Here is a 12,280-nt window from a genome sequence, read left to right on the forward strand (position 1 = left end):
AGTACAAAAACTGATCTTTTAATTTGTAGTCCTGCTTCATACTGGTGTGGCCTAGAGTATCTGTGCCCCAGGTCTTAGACGCCTCTCCTTCCTCTCCTTACCATTAGGAATACCCTCAGGCAGGCTTTCTATTCATCGCTCCTCTAAACTGCACATACTGTATGTCACTACAGCCCAGGTGCAGTTTAGACAAGTGATGAATATGAAAAATACTTCCAGGAGGTGTTCCTAATGATAAGGAGGGCAGGGAGGAAGGAAGGAGAGGCGTCGCAGACCTGGGGCAAAGACTCACTAGTTTGACACGCGCTGCATATTAAAAGATTTTTTTTTTGCTCTAACCAAGGCAAGAGGTGCATTTTAATAGACATGATAGATAAGGATTTACTCTTCTCGAAGGGATGTTACTAGCGGTTTAGTGGGGTGGCTAGGTGGATACAGAGTCGCTTTTAGGCTTCATTCTAAGAGGCAATGAGGACATGACACAAATGTGGTGATAACTTAAGAATTCCAAAGCAAGGAACCAAGCTGCATACTTCATGGTACAGAATTTTGCATCCCAGGGTTTTCTTGTCTAGTTGTATCTAAATTCAAATTGACAGTGTCCTTATTGTGCATCGTGCAGTTTGTGACTGAATGCAAAGCAAGAGAGGAATCTACTATGTACAAACTGCCCAACCGTGGATGCCAAATATCACTCATCCACAATATGTATGTAAATTAACCCTTGATTCTATTTCTCACACATGTCAGTGCATACATCACATGGCCAGCTTTCACTGAAAATAAAATGCCTGGATAACTTTGGGTCTTCTATAAGATCAACATGCTCATCTGCATTTGCTAGAAGTGTTTTGAAGAATTTGACAGTAGAAGCAAGGCACTAAAGCTATAAAACTATTCCGGGGAAAAACAAGGTGTTAAACAAGTACTCAATAAAGTACTAGGGCTATACAATAAATGATGGGTACTCACCCTGCCTTACCCAACACACTCCCATGCTGCAAAACTATCACAGCAAGAGTAGGCACATCAGAATCTTATTCTATTTTCTACCCCAGTCTGAGTATATTTACCCATTTAAGATTTTCCATTATTTTTTAATCAATTTATTTTTGTAGGTGAATTCTACAGAGTTAGGGTCCATTTACACAGAAAGATAATCTGACAGATTATCTGCCAAATATTTGAAGCCAAAGCCAGGAATGGATTTGAAAAGAGGAGAGATCTCAGGTTTTCCTTTATGACCTGATCTCTGTTTATACTCTGTTTCTGGCTTTGGCTTCAAGTCTTTGGCAGATAATCTGTCAGATAATCTTTCTGTGTAAATGGGCCCTTAAACAGAGGATTCTAGATGTGGTGTCACAGAAGAATCACAATGTAGCTCAAACTACTGGTTATACCTCTAGCTATACAGCCCAACATTCAAATAGCTGCACTGATTTAGTTTAAATCTTTCAGAAATCACTACCCCTAAATCCTTCTCTTCTCAAGTTTTCACTAACACAAAACTTCTGATTTGATACTTGAATTCCTCCTCCCCAAGTGCATTATTTTACATTTGGAAATGTTGAAGTGCAGTTTCCATTGTTTGGACCACTTATCTAGTAAAAATAAATAATTTTCCATATTATAGAAACATCCCAAAAATATCATCCCTATTGCACACTTTTGTGTCATCGGCAAACAGACAAACCTTACCTACCAAACCTTCTCCTATGTCACTTATAAATGTATTAAAAAGAATAGTGTCCATAACAAAGCCTTATGGTACATCGTAACTCATTTCTGGACGATTTAACAGCCTAGGAAATATAGGATGACTGAAATGTGAGTTCAAATTATAAGAAAACTTCTTTTGCATTAGAGGTTTAATTAACTGTGTTTGTAACATTTTGGAGAACCCTATGCAAAGTCACTTATATTAATTAATACATTAACTAGTAAGCTAACCAATTTGTTGTTAATTGTTTTGTTTCTTTATGTATTATTGATGAGTTCACATGAGTCCTGATTTCTCCTGAGACTACTTGATAAATCTGTTGAATAATCTTGTCTAAGACACCGAATTACATTGTAACGCATAAACACAAAAACATTGCACTTCTTTTACAGTGCTTTATTCCTACTAGACCGAGTTAAATATATCCACAAGTTTCTATGTTTATTGGAAACAACATCAACAACATTATTCTCCCTGTTCTTCTCGCCTGTGCACTTACAGTAGTTTACCGAGGAGCAGTTAAGACCATTGTAAAACATTGTAGAAATAAACAATTACGTTTTAAATTTCACATTTGCTGTTAAAATTGGGATTTTAGTAGAACAATTTAATTAAAGGACAGTATTTCTAAAATATCTCTTAATTATTTGTGAAAATCTTTTATTGAAAAAATACAAATAAAAAGAAGGAAAATACAAATGTTTCTATTAGCCATAGAAGTATAAAACATAACAGTTATTACTATTATTATTTATTTTAAAGTACCATTTTACCCAGGGTGCTGTATATATGAAAAAGTGTTTTAAGTACAATAAACAGAAACAAAATAAGCAACAGATTTTATGGAGGGTGAGAGGACCCTATCCCTGAGAGCTTTCAATCTACAAGGCTTTTTAACCTTTAACCTGTGTACCTTTTGTTTTAATTAAAAAAAAAAACGCCTGCCTGAGTTTGTTAGATTACCCCTTTAGAGTGTTGACCATGCCCCTTTTTTAGTTATTTCACTGCTGTAAGCCCCCAAAAGTCCCATCCATGGTGCACAACTGTTTCTCTCTATTTCAGGGGGTGCAAACATATCTGGGCTGTTTGCCAGTAGTACTCATATAGTGACCTCCTTTACCTAATTTATCGGGCAAATAACAGCACAGCACCTGCTGCAATAACAAAGTTCTGGTGAAAATAGACTGGACTGACCAAACTACCATTGTTCTGAGGAATTATTCACAGTATACTGCTATAGCTCACATGGGGGGGGGGAGTTATTGGCATTACAAGGTGTTATGTGAGCAGAAATGAAAGAGACATTAACAGCACAACAATGAAGGGGTTACACTATGCTGCATCTACTGCTACTGAGATAAGAAGTAAGGATCTCCTGGGTGGCAGAAACAGGTTCACACATAGCAGTTTCACAGCTAAGGCTTGCTCTTCCTTTCTCCTGCACATAGCAGTAGCCATGCCTCACCCCTATTTCCTGTGTTCAGTCCTGGTCTGTCTGTCATTAAATCATGAAATTGCAAATCATTGTAAGGGAAATATGACACCAGCATTATTCCCATATATATTGGCAAATGTTTGGTGCTTAGGATATGTTATGTCACTTTCCAATATTGACAATATGCAGTATATATATATATATATATATATATATATATATATATATATATATATATATATATATCAGGACCAGTATGGTAAACCACAAGTGAAGAGTGGGCGATGCAATGAGCCTCTTGTAGCTCTGGCACCAGTGATTGGAAACCCAAGGTAGTATATAGTCACAGCTCAAGTATTTGTATTTTACTTATTATTATTATTATTATTATTATTATTATTATGAGGAGGAGGAGGAGGAGGAAGGCAGTTAGTATTGTCAATGCTTTAGAGTTCTTATTGTAGTATAAAAATATATTAAACATTTCAGTGGGGAATGTGCACTCATTTTCCATATTGAGTAATATCTTTTAAGATGTATATATTTCAAGTCTTCAAGATAATATTTCTTTAAACTAGCTTTGTATCCCCTGGAGATTTCTCAATCATATTAGAAAAAGCATAAGGGAGACTTCCCATCCACTCCTCAAAATTGCCTGTTTAATAAAACAAGATTCTGTAAGCTTATTATTAGACACCTGAGATCACTCCCAGTGCCCTCAGTACAGTTGCTTAGTGCTTCATAAGCCTAATAGTGTTAATGTATGCAGGAGAACAATAAGCTCTTTTTTTGTTTTCAAATTGCAGCACACTTAAAGGGGTATACCTGTCTCATAAAGTGATGGCATCATTGGCCATTTTAAAGGAATGGGGGCTTACTATATCTCTACAACCTAACTAATGGCTGTCTCAAAGGTCAGACTAGTGAAATGGAATCAATTTATGAAATGGGAAATATTCATAAGTGTTTATGTTGCCAAATAACTTTGCATGGCCTAGAGGTAATCTAGCTAGAAGACCCAGACCTAAAATAAATGTGTCTACAGAAATTCTTATCACATGGGCACAAATGCAGGTAGAATTGGCCTCTGGTTTTGTCTAACTGCCTTTTAAAGTATAGTCTCGGCTAATGGCTATGTTCACACAACATCAAAAATAGAGAAAAGGCGGCCGCTTTTGCAATGTAAAATAACGTCCGTTTTTGCCACGATTTAACTGACTGCAATGGCAATACATTGAAGTCAATCGAAAGACGAACGTCCAATGCACACAATGTATTGAAAAACGTTATTGCCGCGGACGTCAAAATGTTCATGTTCATTACTTTCGGACATCTTTTGCAAAGAGTGGATGTTTTTTATTAGTTGTTCCCACACAGTTTTTCTTTTGTCACTGTTCTTTCTTCTTTTTTTACTATGAAATTGAATGGACTTTTCAATTAAACCGCATCCAAAGGCCAATTAGTAACCCCAAACTAGAATAATGTACCAACAGCAGTCATTGCAAGGGGAGGCCAGACAGCTAAATAACGTATGTTAGTTTAGACTCAAAATAACGGACGCCATTTTAAACGGAGCTGAAAAAAACGTTGTGTGTACATAGCCTATTGATGTAACCTGTGACAGTCTATTGCAAAGTTGGTGACTGTACAGTATAAACTCCCGCCATATACCCAAAGTTGCTAGACCGGGCATTTGAAATACTTTTAAGGGCCTTCATTATGTTGCTAGCATTTAGTTTTAAAGGGAACCTCTCAAATCGACAATGCAGTTCATTCTGCAGGCATCATGTTATAGCGAAGGAGGGACTGAGCAAATTGATATATAGTTCTCAGTTTTTTATAGTTTTGTTAAGAAGTTTCAGAATTACTTTAAATTATAATGGGAATCTCTGCTCATTCTAAACTATGTGGTCAAATGGGTGGTCCTACTCAGTAGCTGAAGCCTTCTTTGTTTATACAAAGCTGTCAATCACTGAATAGGACTGACCACTTTCCTACTTAGCCATAAATGACCAGAGATTTTTATTTAAAAAATTGGCAAATTTTGTTGAATCTTTTTCCGCAAAACTATGTATCGACCTGCTACACTCTTTCCACTACCTGCAGATTGGACAGGTTCCCTTTATATGGAATATACACCTTGGCCAATCCCTTTTTGTTAGAAAATAGTATGACCAAAGGAAGGCCTGCTGGAATCCCCAGTATTCACCTTCAATTCAGGAGAAAGCCTGATAGCAGGTATTCAATTATCATGCAGCGCCCCCACAGGACAAATGAAGCATTACAAGGTTCTCATAATAATAAAGCTGCTGTACACAGGGTCCTCTAGAGTTACAGACTTGTACATCCTAAATGAGAAATGACCTAACATTAAATGTGAATGTTTTGTATCTTTTACCAGCACATAGCTGTTATACAAAAGGTCCAATTGTTTTCAATTAAATATATTTATTTTGATTACATTTTACCATTATTTACAATCAATGCAGAATTCACTTATATCATTAGCCGCCAAACAAATGTAAAAATTACAAGAAGAAATGCAGCACCAAGTTTTTTTTTTCTTTGTTTAAATTATCAAATCATTAGCAGCGGTGGCAAATTAATCCCACAATTAAATCAGTTTCATTCCACTTGCTAGAATGAGGCAAAGCTGCCTATTGTTAAAGTAAATGCACGCTTTGTCTTTTTAGTCACAATTGTACAGCATTGGGAATTGGGAATTTCTTAATCTTCTATTGATGAAAAAAAAAAAAAAAGATTTCTGCTGATGGCTTCTGGCAGGTGTGGCAGCAAATAATACTTAAGCAGATGGACACATTAAAATAAGTGATATCATCACTGCTGGTATGATAGCAGTACCTCAGGCAGAACATTTTCTATAAAGATGTCACCACTTCATGCATCAGTTTTTCAATTTTTTGGTGGTGTGCATGGAAAAACACAAAAGCCCCGTACGTTTTCCCAGGCTTTCTGTTACAATAGTGACTAAGCACATTGAAGGTTAAAGAGTTTCATTTCATGTTGTCACTTCTCTAGCAAATCTGTGATTTGTTTCGGTGAACAAAGGCTGAGAAGAAACTTGACAGATATCCACTGGGGATGCAACTGAGACCACTAAGCCCCATTGCTTTATGAAGAAAGTTTGATTAAGGATGGAGATGACAAGGAATTGTGAGAAAGTGTGTGTGTATACTTTCCTCTTATATTCGAGGCTACAACCGTCTGTATGGCGTCTCGTTTGATGGAATGCCCCTTTTTCAAAAAAATTCAATACAAGGGGTCACCAGCAAACATATTGACCTCAGGCTACAAAATAATCAGTTTGACAAGAGTGTCACTTAATACAGCATCAAACTAACAATACGCTTAATAAGGCTGTTAATATGGAACATTCTACATGGAAGGTGATACTGAATGATATTGGGAAGCTGTATCTTAGGCTGTGTTCACACATGCATTTTTATTGTGTTACTGCACCACTTAAATGCAGTACTGCATAATTTCATTGCCGTCCAGCCATCCTTCTTTGCGTTACTGTAATGAAACTCTGACATGTCAGTATACCTGGCACTGGTGGAGCGGCTGGCTGGCCTGTGAGACGTGCCATCAGTGTCCCTGGTAACCGGCCTGGCCGGCTGCTAGGGGTGCGCCAGCGGTGTCTTTATCTAGTATACTGCGGCTGGGGCCGCACCATTCCCCAGCTGGGCATTTGGCTGTGTCTATTTACTATCATGCTGACTGGCAGGTGCAGCTGCCAGTCAGCTTTAGTTTTCTTAAGGAGGTTGGAGTCTCAGGCCTAGAGCTGGAACTTCACCTCCCATAAAAGTCTGTCTATTCCCCTCCCTCCTTGCCTGCGATAGAGCCTCAGTACCTGAGTATCCCTTCACCTAGTGTTTGTTTCCTTAATTGTATTCCTGGTTTCCTGATTTCTGGCTTGGCTTTTGACGTTTCTTCTGACTCCAATTTTGTACTGCATTGACCATGTGTTATTGACCTGGACCATTTACCCTGCTACTATGGTGTTTTGTCTGTCCTCTCCGCATTTTGCGTTACTTTGTTCAGGCCAGGGACTGTTGCCCAGTTATCCGCTGCCACTTAGGGCAGTTACAGTAAGCAGGCAGGGTCATCAAGGCGAGTATCAGTGCTAGGGCCTCATCTGTCCCATGTCCTCCAGTCCTATAACCTATATACCCATACATACATATAAAATACTGCATCAAACACATGTAATTTTTAATGAAACATCATAGATAAAAGCTGATTCAATACATGCTACAATGGTGACAAAACACAATTCATCTAAAACCTTATGAAACCAATTAAAAAAAGTAGAAAAAGCCTGTGTTCTTTATATAATCCAATTCATTATTATCCATATGTGAAAACTACCCCATGTAAGAGCACCCTTAGATGTCACAATTTGTATTGAATCAGCTTTTAGCTGATCATGGTTAAAAAAAAAACTGCATGTGTTTTTAATGCAGTGTTGAATTGTGTAAGAGCGGGATATATAAATGTAAAATGAAAAATAGTAATCATAAAGTGAAAAGGTGTATCAAATCATCCATTGGTCCACACTGCACTTTACCTCCAATCTGGCCATATAAATAGGGCTCTTTACACAATGACTGCCTGACTGCAATGACTACATATAGATCTGCCATATATGAGAATAGACCAGAGACCTGTACTAATCCATCCAGCAGAAAAAGGCAAACCCCAATGGAAACCCCCTGAATAGAAGCCAAAATGACACTCGTTTGGCCTCCCCTGGGTGATTGGGTGTGTCTTCTGAACCAGCTGATTTGTGCTGGATCAGCTGATAACCAAATGTGTATGAGGATTGTCCCTCCTTTGATGGCAGATGTTTGAGAAAAAAAGGATTGGGCGGATGTCGACATAAGGCTCAGACCTACATCCATTTTACATTTTCAATCATAACATTTTTTGAACCCTCTTATAAACCCATAGATTTCACTTCTTCTTCACATTTGCGTTTGCCTATAAGGGTATATACAGTATAAACACGTCAGTATGTGTGTGTTTGCATGTGCATTTTTTAATCATAAAAATTGTGGGAAAATAATAGCCAGCTACACATGGAAAAACAACATAAAACATATTTAAAAAATTCTGGGATTTTGGTGTGATTATGGAAAACAAATATTGAAACCATAGGGGTAAAAAAATTACTCATGAAAAAAAGCAGAATAAATAACTGCAGTGTGTGAACAGGCCCTCACGCTGCAGACGCTAACACGAAACCAAGGTCCTTGCCCTGCAAGCTCTTCATTCTGTTTTGTTCTTATTAAGCCAAGACGTGTTTCATGGATGAATAGAGTGGCGCTCTAAATAAATGTTCTCTCCCCTCACTGTAATCTTGCATGACACTCCTATTTATTTGATTTACAAATCAGTATTAAGAAATACATTGTTTTAATAAGATAAGACAGAGGAATACATCATTATGCATTTTGTAACTAATCTACTATTTGCCTTCTCCCATGAGAAACTATGCAATTTATTTAGCAGTTCATTAGGCCCAGCAGCAATATCTATACATGGTAGACACACACACACACTGATCCATTTTGTTTGGTAACAGATTGTGGATGAAAGGAAACCATTCATTTATTACTTGCTTGCTATAATTACTACGGCACTAATTACGGCAAATCACTGACATGCCAGTTGAATGAGTGTCACAGCAATGTACAACAATACAACCTGAAAAATGTTTATTTATTTATTTATTTTTTAATGTGAACGCGTCATTTCTTACATAGGGAGGGATTTCAATTTTTTTTTTTTTGTTATCCAATTAGATGTTGAAAAGTGTTTATCATTGCTAAGTGTTTTACTGTTATTTTATATTGCAGTTTGACGGTGATAACATGTACATGAGTATGTCAGAGCCAAACCAGGACTACGTGCCAGCGAGCCAGGTGGGTTAATTAATCTTCTATGCCTTGTTTCAAATTGTAATTAAACAAATTCAAAGAGCTGCATTGCAAATGAGTGGCACTATCCATAACTGCCGCAATCAGGAATTATCATAATTTATCAACAAAGCATTTAAGCTTTTTTTTGCCACTTAATGAGATGGCGCTGATAAAAAAAAAAACAAAAAACAAAAAACAGACACACACAACACAGTGCTAGTGTTTGCTGAGAAATATTACCTTGTTCCCTCTCCAGCGTGTAAGCAGCTGTTTTACCAGCATGATCCTTCTTAAACAGTTGTTTTTACCTTTAGGAATAAACTCTTTACAGGTGCCGCTTATTTGGATTTGTAACTGCAGACGAGTTAATCATTTTAAGCTGCTCATGTCATTGAATGTTTTAATTAGAAATGAGGAGCAAGCTGAGATCCAGCACATATTTCATGGGTAAAGTTTTTATCCGTAATTTATTGGCATGAAAACAGAACAGCGGGATGCACATTACAAATTACACATTAACAAAATAAAAATGTTTTAAGGAGAAATTCGATAATAGATGAGGAGAGACGTTTCGACGGAGGAAGTGTTTTTGTTCTTGGCAGAACGTTTGAAGATTTCTTCGCACCTTGGAGTAGTGGTGTGACTGATAGTGGAATCAGTATCACATAAGGAGGCTGAAGGAAAAAAAAAAGTTAGTAACTTTACCTTTATGACTTGACCCAGCTTAAGGGGGTATTCCACCCAAGAGCTAAAAAATTTAATGCTTTCAGACTTATTTGGTCTTACTCACCAAGTCTCCCTGAATATTTTAAGCTGTCGTCTTTCTTTCTAGCTGCCACCTTTCCTGAGTTACACGTTTTTTAAAAAGCCAGTCTATATACAAGATGGAGCCAGATGGGAAACTAAATTTTTCTGCAAGCATTGCGCCTCATAGCCAACTGCCAAGTATCCACCTTATCTTGTATTATGTCCCCATTTCTGTCTCAATCTGCTTCTGCTTTACACCTTTAGCTGGGTTCACACACTGTATACTTCAGGCAGTATTTGGTCCTCAAGTCAGGTCCTCATAGCAACCAAAACCAGGAGTGGATTGAAAACACAGAAAGGCTCTGTTCACACAATGTTGAAATTGAGTGGATGGCCGTCATATAACGGTAAATAACTTCCATTATTTCAATATAACATCCGTTGTTTTAAAATAACAGCACATATTTGCCATTAAATGACGGCCATCCACTCAATTACAACATTATGTGAACATAGCCTTTCTGTGTTTTTAATCCACTCCTGGTTTTGGTTGCTATACAGCCTCAAACATACAGCCTCAAATATACGTAGTGTGAACCCAGCTTAAGGCTATGTTCACACTGCATATTTCCGCGGCCGGACATATACGCGGTAAACTCCGGCTGGAGATTTACGCTACTTGCGGCCGGCTACGTACGGACCGCGAACTTACGCCCGAAGTCTACTTACGCTTTCCAAGCGCCCTATGTAGCGATCTGACAGCGGTCTTTTACTTGGAAATCTTCGCCTAGCCCCGGACACCCCACAGAACCTTTTGGATCGGCACAAAAAGCTGCAAAAATGAAGAAATCACCACTACGTACGGGACCGCATGTAACGCTACGGGCGTAAGTTATGGCATTTTCGTCCGCAAACAATTTTCTGGTTCATTTTTTACGCCGTCGCATACGATCCGAGCGTAAGTTCGTACGTAGTGTGAACTGTGCAGCCGTACTTCGTATACTTTCCATTATACGCAAACTACGTAACTCTCCGGCCGCTTATTCACGGAACGCGCTACGGCCGGAAACTTACGTAGTGTGAACATAGCCTAAAAATATCTATGTATCTATCTATGCGTCTACATATAATATCAAGGATTTGCAGCACATCCAAAATAGTGAACAAAACTGGTGGTTTATTTGTGAATCATATAGCAAAAATCAGCATCGTTTCTGTCTCATCACAAGACCTTTCTCCTCATTCACTATTTTCTGAGAGTGCACTCCGCTCTGCTGTGTATGCGTCTACATAGATAGATTCGAAAAGGAGAGAGAGATGAAACAACTGTGTTTCCTTTCCCCTATATGCTCAGGAGGCCGTCACTGTTCTGATGTTACCTTTCCCCTTGACCAGGTGCTCACTAATTGGTGTGATGTCAGTGGTGGGCGGGGTTATAGATGAGGTGTTACAGCTTGCCTGGCAACAGAAGAGACAGAGATCATGATACATCATTGTTGGCCACACATTGCCCAGTGATAACAATTAATGACAATGATAATTGAGCTGTGCATTGGCTCATTAAACAAGTAACAGTAATCAAGATTGTCACTTGTTATTATGCAGCCTTGAAAGATCCCTTAAACCAGATGGCCCAAAAGTCCCCACACACTTTATACTGAAGTCAGTGGATTTTGCCATCAGTATAAAGTGTATGGGGGCCTCCTAAAGGCCCTATTTCACCAACAGATCTGACGACAGATTATCTGCCAAAGATTTGAAGCCAAACCCAGGAGTGGATTTGAAAAGAGGAGAAATCCAGTCTTTCCTTTATGACCTAAACTCTGTTTATAGTCTGTTCCTGAGTTTGGCTTCAAATCTTTGGCAGATAATCTGTCGTCAGATCTGTTGGTGTAATAGGGCCTTAAGACTCCATCAACAAGATGTTGGTGGAGATAAGGTCAGGCATTATGGAATTTCACTGCCCGGCCCCTTTGTTCTAGGACAGATAAGCCATCGCCAGAGCTCTCTGGCTGTGACTTAACCCCTCCCCATAGCGAACACAGCTAAAAAGGCAGAAGTAGCCGTTGGCGAACAATCATTCCGCTGAAAGTTAATGAAATATGCCAGATTTAGCTTACTGGCTAGGAGAACAAGCAGTGAGAGATGTTTGCCTCAGCATGCCTCTCTTCCCAGCCTGTGTCTATGTGAGTGAAACAGCATCATAGGTTTACATAATGCGCCTACAAGTGTGGATTACTCATGGTTCATTCTCCTAAAAGGTCTTGGTATGAACATTTAAACCACAACCGATAAAAAGTTTTGATACGTCTCTATGATCATGTTCCTCCTTGCAGTAAAAAATTTTTTTAATTGTAATTAATTGTATAATTGTAATTGTATAATAATAATTGTAATGTAATTTTTAAATAGGAAATATGCCATATTGTCTCA

The 12,280-nt window shown here is 38.2% G+C and overlaps 1 protein-coding gene across 1 annotated transcript in view; it reads left to right on the forward strand.

Annotated features, from left to right (window-relative positions):
* TOX (thymocyte selection associated high mobility group box) overlaps positions 1-12,280 on the forward strand; it is a 249,488-nt gene that overhangs the window by 110,998 nt on the left and 126,210 nt on the right. The window contains exon 2 of the mRNA XM_069960009.1: positions 9,038-9,103. Coding sequence (XP_069816110.1) covers positions 9,038-9,103 — 66 coding nt within the window. The remainder of the gene's footprint in view (positions 1-9,037; positions 9,104-12,280) is intronic.

The sequence above is a fragment of the Dendropsophus ebraccatus genome, chromosome 2, assembly GCF_027789765.1.
Source record: "Dendropsophus ebraccatus isolate aDenEbr1 chromosome 2, aDenEbr1.pat, whole genome shotgun sequence".
In the NCBI taxonomy this organism is placed as follows: domain Eukaryota; kingdom Metazoa; phylum Chordata; class Amphibia; order Anura; family Hylidae; genus Dendropsophus; species Dendropsophus ebraccatus.